General features: G+C 33.7%; 1 protein-coding gene across 1 annotated transcript; it reads left to right on the forward strand.

Moving 5' to 3' along the window:
* Positions 1 to 3,701: 3,701 nt before the first annotated feature.
* LOC134249720 (vacuolar protein sorting-associated protein 33A-like) lies at positions 3,702 to 9,117 on the forward strand (the record flags this gene model as incomplete). The annotated part of the gene is made up of 6 exons (XM_062732070.1): positions 3,702 to 3,826; positions 3,929 to 3,994; positions 7,892 to 8,019; positions 8,213 to 8,297; positions 8,590 to 8,694; positions 8,945 to 9,117. Coding segments are annotated over exons 1-6 (665 nt in total), but the record flags the coding sequence as incomplete, so codon positions are not given.
* Between the last annotated feature and the right edge of the window lie 6 nt (positions 9,118 to 9,123).

Below are 9,123 nucleotides of genomic sequence, written 5' to 3' on the forward strand. Positions count from 1 at the left end.
GATCTGTAAGCAGTCTATAGTGGGATCTGTAAGCAGTCTATAATGGGATCTGTAAGCAGTCTATAGTGGGATCTGTATGCAGTCTATAGAAGGATCTGTAAGCAGTCTATAGTGGGATCTGTAAGCAGTCTATCGAAGGATCTGTAAGCAGAGTCTATAGTGGGATCTGTAAGCAGTCTATAGTGGGATCTGTACGCAGTCTATAGTGGGAACTGTAAGCAGAGTCTATAGTGGGATCTGTAAGCAGAGTCTATAGTGAAATTTGTAAGCAGAGGCTACAGATGGATCTGTAAGCAGAGTCTATAGTGGGGTCTGTAAGAAGACTCTCTATTGGGATCTGTAAGCAGACTAGTAGGATATGAAAGCAGAATATATAATGGTATCCATAAGCGGAGTCTAAAGTGGGATTTGTAAGCAGAGTCTAAATTGGGGAATGTAAGCGGAGTCTCTAGAGGGATCTGTCAGCAGACTTTGTAGTAGGATATGAAAGCAGAATCTGTTGAAGGATATTTCAAATGAACTGACTATCCATTTTATGTAAAGGAATAAAATACTTTCAGCTAATTTTTGGCTCAAATGCTTTGTTACAGTGTGGAATGTCTACAATAAAAAATTCTGAGCAGCTTACAAGATATCATGGCCATTATTCATTCTCTTAAATTTGATACATAATTATTTTTAAATATTTACATTTGCTATGGTTTTCTAATAAGCCAACTGTGAAATTAATTTGAATACCTTTTCATGTATACACAAGCATAGAAATATACACAGAGCAACTCGCACTAAAGTGATGTCACAATGAGGCTACTAACAGAAATATTAATTAATAAGGATGCAACAATAAAGGGCAGCAAGAAATTCAAGAGCATAGTTTGGGGTCTAAAATATTTAAAATGTAAATAGAAGGAATTCTTTAAAAAGTTTCACGTGATTTACACCAATAAGTCACATGAAACTTAAAAACATTCCTCAAATATCAACATAATTTAAACAACTTTTCCTTCATCTGAGTGAATGGTATAACATTAAGTAAGATAAAAAAATCAAAATGAAGGATTTTTATATGAACTGTCATGCTTATCATTAGTGTCAACTTAATACAACCCTTAATCTCAATCCTATCCACCACTAGTAATTGGCACTGAATATCAATATGAATCAATTCTATTATTGAATCAAATAGGGGTGATACGATACACCTCCTTCACGGTTCGATATACATGTATATTGTAAAATTTGGTCTCGGTTTGGTTATTTTTAATACCATACATTTTGATAGAAGGAAACAAATTCAACTGTTGTTTTATGCTTCTTTTTATTTAAGCTAGTCAAATAATTCATGTGCAAAATGGATAGAAGAAATAAATTTAATATTGATTTGACTGTTAAAAATTATTTTACAAACTTTAAGTCCACAAATGTTTACGTTTTTGAACTAATTATTCAGAGGAGCATGTTTATACCTTATGCCAAACCCGACTGAATGACGATCCCGACCGAAAAACAAACCGAACCGAAAATAGAGATTTTGTACCAAGTATCAAACCGAGAAAAAATACCGTGGTGAATCGATGCTGCGGTGAACCGTTTCACTCCTAGAATCAAATTACACATTACTTCATACATGCCAACTTTTGAAAATTCCTATGGGGGATTTAGCGCGTGACTACAATTTTCAAAGCTTTAAATTCGCGACATTTTGTCGTGAAATTAAATGATTATGAAATGATTTTTTTTAAAATTTATAATATTGATATTACTTATCAATACAACTTAAGAATTAATTTAACACAAAAAATAATGTTTTTCTTTCCAAAATTGAAATATTTCTGCTAAAATAGGTGCCTCTTTCACTTAAGAAGGGGTATTTAGTTACATATGTAAACAACATTTTTTTTCTACCAGAACACATAATTTAGTGAAAAATTGAAAATTTTACAACTTTTAAATCATTTTTTCAAAGGCTAAAAAATATGAGGTTTTGATACTGTAAAGTCCTGTTTCTGGAAACATTTTTGAGATTTTTTATATATATATAATAGAAATTCTAATTAGATATTAAATATACAGAAATTTATACCACCTATGTAAAAGAAAATTATTTTTTTTTACAGTCATGAAATTCGTCAGGCTTGATGTTGCCATTTGGGTATTTCCTTAAGTCATGCACATTACTTTTGGGAGAAGGGAGGGAAAAGAAATTCTAATTGAAATACACTTGATTGTTTCATCTTCATTTTTTCATATTATTTTAATTGGCAACTGAGAAATATTTTTCATTATAGGTAGATAAAATCATCAGCTACGCTTTATAGTTTTCTACTTTCGTTTTCAAAAAAACGATCTCTTTGGATTCCGATTTTATGGTTTAATTAGTATTTTATTGTCTTTAATTTATGTTTTTAATAAAATGACTAATAGTTATCACGTTAATCTATGTGTTTCACCTTGCATACCCCTTAAAACTGACAAGATAATACCCTAATTGCCCCAAGCTATAAGCTACTCGTACCTGGACAACTGCGTGCGTTCCTGCGTGAAGTGATTTCCTGTGGCTAATTAGTAATTAACATCTAATAAACAATGAAACTTATCTGTGTGCATTGAATATACAAGTCTGACATTGTTATCCCGATTGTCAAAATTCAGCGGTAGGGAAACTTCTAAAATCTGAAATTTTAAGGTGATTTTTTTTTTCAAATTGGGAAATTAGGGCAATTTTTCTCTCCCGATCGGGAAGGCGGGATGAAAGGGTAAAATCGGGAGGATCCCGCCTAAATCGGGAAGGTTGGCATGTATGATTACTTTAATTCTTTAAATTGTTATATGCATATACATATTTCATGGCAGAAAATAAAACCTTAACCTTTTCACATTGCTAAGCCTGTGTGTTGAAATAATTGTTTTTTTCTTTAAGTTCATCAATAAGTATTGCTTTTAATGCATATTAAGATAATTGGAATGTGACAGTGACACTGTATAAGCTGCAATATTTTAATCTTAATTATTATAAAAATAAAAGTGAAGATTAGGACAAATACATTGTAAGATTATGTGTAATGTTTTCAAGTCAAGTTTCTCATAATGTCTCCAATAGTGACTTACTCCTCTTCACTAAAATCTCTGCTATCCACTGATTAATAAACCGATCAATAGTTTATTGGTAAATAAGTTTCTCATTTCCATCATAATATTGATTTGCAGAGAAATGCTTACCTCTTTTTTCACTGCTCGAAGCAGTTTCTGGCGATTTTCTGCCTCTGAAAATACAAGATTGAAACATTACAGACAGTGTACAAAGCACATTGTGCAGCAGTGTTCAGACATTACATATTGCGCAAATTTCTTTGGATTGAAAAGAAAATTAAAGAATCGAAACGGTGCTTACCCGGTGCCGTCATTTTTACCAATATTCCTCTTCATCTGTGGCTTTATCGATTGATTCTGCTCTCAGCGTCATGCGCAAACGATAATCATGTTGACAAAATGAAATTAACGGTGTGGCAGGGGTTTGTCAGCTCTACCATTCTAATTTCGGTTCCAATTTCTTCAATCTTTTTTTAAAGATTATACAACATTCTATCTCACAGTATAACACTTGTAGTACCAAATTTATGTTTTTTATCTTAAAATTGACCACAAAAACTATTTTTGCAGCTTGTTTTCATTTCCCATAGAATCCGAATTTGTTATAGAACAAATTACTGCATAAACAATGGGGAGCACGGGACACTTGTCAAATGGGAAATTAAATTTAAATTTACTACGTGATTATTATCGCCGTGAACTGTTAGAACTTTTAGACAAATGCTTGGGATCAAAGGTATAATGCATGCTCAATTTGCATCATTTATTTACAAGAGAAAAAAGGGAGTTTGTTAAAGTCCGAGTTTGCTCTGTGACATCAGTTTTTCTTCTGTTTTAGGCACTTGTATGGGATGATGCACTCACTGGACCCTTTGGCTTAATAGCGGAGTATTCACTTTTAAAGGTGAACAATTTTTTGCAATTCTTCAATAATTTAGTTGGTAATAATGATTTTGAAATCATTAGGGCTGGGTATTGAAAGAAATTTTTCGATACGATACATATTGCAATACAGAGGTGCGATATGCGATACATATTGCCGATACAGACAAATGAGAATACACTATTCTTTGCATGTTTTTTTAAAGATGTGATAGTGTTTTTTGATTAAAGCATAAATTTACAATAATAAAACATTTTAAATCCTTGTTTTTTTTTATTCTCTTTGAATGGACAAGTGTATGACAGATTAATGTTATTTGCCGATATTTTTCTTCAGAAAAATCAAGGCATTGATCCACTTAGGTTTCAGACAAGCCCTTGCCACTGGTGCTAAATACTCGTTCTGAAGCCACAGACGACATCACAACATTGACATGTTTGACTGTGTTGATACTTCACTTGATGTCGTATTCGTGGAAGTAATGGCAGATAAAATATTTTACCAAAGTTAAAATAAACTATGACTTAAAAATTCTGATTGATATCTTATTATCGGTTTACATTCCATGACTTTTTTTTTCGACGCGCCATTTTACCTACCGGAATTGCCTCCCAAGTTTCACAGTAGCAAACAGGTCAATGTTGCGATGCCGTCTGAGATGGGTAATAATATATAGGCTCGTTGTTTCGCCAGAACTTGCGACTTCTTGTTGACAAATATAATTACATTTTGCCCTTTTGCTGCTGACTTTCACGTAGCGACCCTATACTTCTGACATGTTTACATGCGTTTAACCGATTTTAGACAAGTCGTTCGTAATATTAGTCACTTTCACGTTTTTCTTTCTCTTAATTAAACGTTGAAATAATCGAGCAATACGCAAGCATCTCTGTATCGGTTATCGTATTGCTAAAAAATATCGATATATACCGATTACCGATATATTGATCCAGCCCTAGAAATCATAAATACTGGGAACTTTTGCTATATTTGTTAATATAGCCAAATAATCCAATTTATAAGTTCCAACTAACAGAAAACATGATGTTATAAATTAGTTGCATACCTATAGAACATTAAATGTACCATTTTTCGAAATATTCATGGAAGCAAGGTTTATTTATCCATTTTGGTGAACTTTTGTTATTATCAAGATGGTACAATGTAGTTCTGATTTATTGACTGATTGATTGTATGTTGTTTTACGTCCCATTCAAGAATTTTTCACCCATATAGATATGTCACCGTATACCAGTGAAGGGCTTCAAAGTTTTACCTTTACTTGGCACTCAGGGCCATTAAGCAATGAGGAATCTTCATCCTGTCAGCACCTACTGTGACACAGGGCCTCGGTTTTTAAGGTCTCATCTGAAGGACCCGCAGCTTTCACTTCAGTTTGCTGATTGCATTGTGAAGGAATAGTTGCTACCCATTTTTAGCTCACCTCAATGAAGTTGGGGGGAGCTTATGTGATACCCTCGGCGTCGGCGTCGCGGGTTAAGGTTAAGTTTTTTGGAGCAGTTTTCTTTTTAAGTACTTCTATGTCCTATATTGATTAGATATGCATGGAAGATGTTTCTAACTTTCTAATGTGTTTCATTGTACCAGTCAAAGTTTCAGATGCTGCAATTTCAGCAAAGGAATGACCAGGTTAATGTTTTTGGTGCAGGTTAACATTTTTGGTGCAGGTTTTGGTGTAGGTCTCATTTCCGAGTAACTATAAGCCCTATGTTGACCAAACTTACATGGATGGTACATCTTAGGATGCAAACTACCAGACTTGCTTCGGATGCTGAATCTGACCTACATTTTCCGGTTGAGTGAACAGGTTAAAGTTTTTGGTGCAGGTTTCATTTCCAAGTTTCTATGAGACATATAATGACCAAACTTGCATGGATGGTACATCTTAGGATGCATACTACCAGTCTTGCTTCGGATGCTGAATCTGACCTACATTTTCCGGTTGAGTGAACAGGTTAAAGTTTTTGGTGCAGGTTTCATTTCCAAGTTACTATGAGACATATAATGACCAAACTTGCATGGATGGTACATCTTAGGATGCATATTACAAGACTTGCTTCGGATGCTGAATCTGACCTACATTTTCCGGTTGAGTGAACAGGTTAAAATTTTTGGTGCAGGTTTCATTTCCAAGGTACTATGAACCCTATAATGACTAAACTTGCCTGGATGGTACATCTTAGGATGCACACTACCAGACTTGCTTCGGATGCTGAATCTGACCTACATTTTCCGGTTGAGTAAACAGGTTAAAGTTTATGGTGCAGGATTCATTTCCAAGTAACTTTGAGCCCTATAATGACCAAACTTGCATGGATGGTACATCTAAGGGTGCATTCTACTAGGCTGGCTTCAGAAGCTGAATCTGACCTACATTTCCTGGATTAGTGAAAAGGTTAGTTTTTTATACAGGTTTCATTTCCAAGTAACTTTGAGCTCTTTGTTGAACAAACTTGCATGGATGATACTTCTTAGGATGCACACTAATGGACTTGCTTCAAATGCTGAATTCAACATACATTTTCCAGATAATAGACCTCGTAAAAGTTATGGGTGCAGGTCTATCACCAAGAAACTATAAGGCTTATATAAACCAAAGTTGCACAAATGATGCATCAAGGGATGAAAACTCTCAATCTTGCTTCAGATGCTGGATTTTAATTACATTTTCATGATGAAGAACTAGTTTTAAGTTTTTATATAGGTCTATTCCAAAGTATCAAAATTGCATAAATTTTGCATTTTTGGATGTACACTTTTTGTTGGTTAATTGTGTGACTTAATTTGCCTTACTTAAAGACAACATTCGTTGAGGTGAGCTCTGTAATCTCTGATTACCTATGTTTTATCAACTTAGTTCATTCACGATTGAGATTCGAACTTATGACATTCCAGTCACATAGCAAGCGCTCTACCAATTGAGCTACCATGATGGTCTGCAGCAAGATGCAATTTTGCATGTACAGGATTTTAAATTTAGATTTACTGTGGAAAAAATTCAGTTGAAACAATATGCACAGTCCAAATTTTCTTTTCGTCAAGCCTGAAAACGTTGTTTTGACAGCTCACATTGCAAGTTGAACTTTGTGACACTTGCTACATGTACACTTCCCAATAAATTCCTGTGAAAAATGTTTATATATCTGGGTACCTTGAGGCCATAAATATTTTTCCAACCTAGTTATAGAAATGACAGGGTTCGACACTAACACTTTTAGGCTTTGGTCCGGCCAGACTAGTGCTTCAGTACTTTTACTAGTCCACGGGCAATTTTACTAGTCCGTCAAAAATATAATTAAATAAATAGAATTAACATTGCAATGTAATTTTTATACTTTTTTTTTTAAATAAACAAAGCATTTATATGAAACATTTTATACCAAGATTCGTTGAAACTGCGCGATCAGGAACTACGATCGTATTCCCGATCTCATTCATTTTTCTGTATATTATTACATCATCCAAACGTCCGACACTTTCTTTATGTGTCATACTAAATCATGATCGTTAAAATGTTTAATTTCATACCAGTGAGTCCTAAAATTAAGCGCTTAATTGGCTCAGAATTACCAAACTTCCCGCCAAGAAGCTAGAAAGCTAAAAATACATACAGGGTTTTCCAGTGAAAGTTGTAGAGAATTGAACATCGGTCAAAAAAAATTGCTCCCCCAGAAAACTTTATTAGTCCGTTCGGACTTGTTAGCCACAGATTTTATTAGTCCGAATTAAAATGTATTAGTCTTAGACTAATGGGCTAACGTTAATGTCGAACCCTGAATGATATAAAAAGATGAATTGAACAGTAAATGGTCTTTGAATCTTGTAAAATTTACATTTATATTATAGCTATACTTGATAAAGAATGGTTTCTTTCTAATCTTTTCTGGTTTAATTTAGGAACATGAGGTTGAGAAGATGTTTCCATTGTCAGACAAGGGCCTCCCTCCCAGTAATGTGCAGAATATCATCTTTGTCACCAGGCCCAAGCTCCAGCTTATGGAACAGATTGCTCAGAATTTACTGCAGTAAAGTTCATAATTCATACCATGTTACATATATGTGTTAATCTGTAGACAACTGCTAAGCATAGAGAATGAGTAATCAATTATGCATATATTTCATAAGGGTAAAATAAAATTTACATTTACTTTGATACTTTCAAATATACATTGTTTTTTTTATTTTTATAAAAAAAATTTTACACTGTCATATTTGTAGAGAAGAGCACAAAGGGGGCTTTAGGAAAGAATATCACATCATATTTGTACCCAGGAAGAGCTTGCTTTGTGAGAAAAAACTGAAGGTAGATGAATAGTTTAAAGATATTATAATGTAAAAACAAAATATATGTAAAATACAAGAATGTTGGTAAGACGAACATCTTTTAAGCTCACTTGAGCCAAAGGCTAAAATGAGTCTTTCTGAACACAATTTACCAATTGTAGATTTAATTGCTATTAAGTAAAATTGTTTAACCCTAAAAGAAAATTGATAGAAACAATTTTTTTAAAGAAGAAATTATATAAATACATGTACTGTATATAATTAGATTTTTTGTTGGAATTACATGTATATTATGCTTTTTTTATTTACAGGAAATGGGTGTTTATGGGACCCTGAATAACATAGAAGAATTTAATTTGTCGATGATTCCCTTTGATTCTGATCTCATGTCTATGGAAATGGAAGGAGTTTTCAGGGTAAATATTTAAAGATCACGGACAGAGATTATGTTAATATTGGTTGCTTTTAATCAGCAGTATAAAGAATTAATATGTCCAGAAATAAGCCTGAAACGTTTAAGAGCCATTACTGGCTATTCTCTGATGGTGTGATGCACCTAGTTTTCCAGATTTCGAAATAGAACTGAACAACTAAAATAGTGTTGAGTTGCAGAAATGTTACATTTGTTATATGCAAATAAGGGTAAATGATTGTTTTAAATTACAGGAATGTTACCTGGAGAATGACTACACCACCATGTTTTACGTTGCCCAGGCTTTGATGACGCTACAGTTCCTGTACGGAATCATTCCCAACATAAACGGCAAGGGGGACTGTGCCAAGGTAGAGTATCAAGTGTTCTGTCAAGCTATACCCAGAGTTTTCCTTCCTTGTCACTTGCATGC

This window comes from Saccostrea cucullata, unplaced genomic scaffold (assembly GCF_032062105.1).
Source record: "Saccostrea cucullata isolate Sc308-1 unplaced genomic scaffold, CSIRO_AGI_Scuc_v1 ctg13335, whole genome shotgun sequence".
Taxonomy (NCBI): Eukaryota; Metazoa; Mollusca; class Bivalvia; order Ostreida; family Ostreidae; genus Saccostrea; species Saccostrea cuccullata.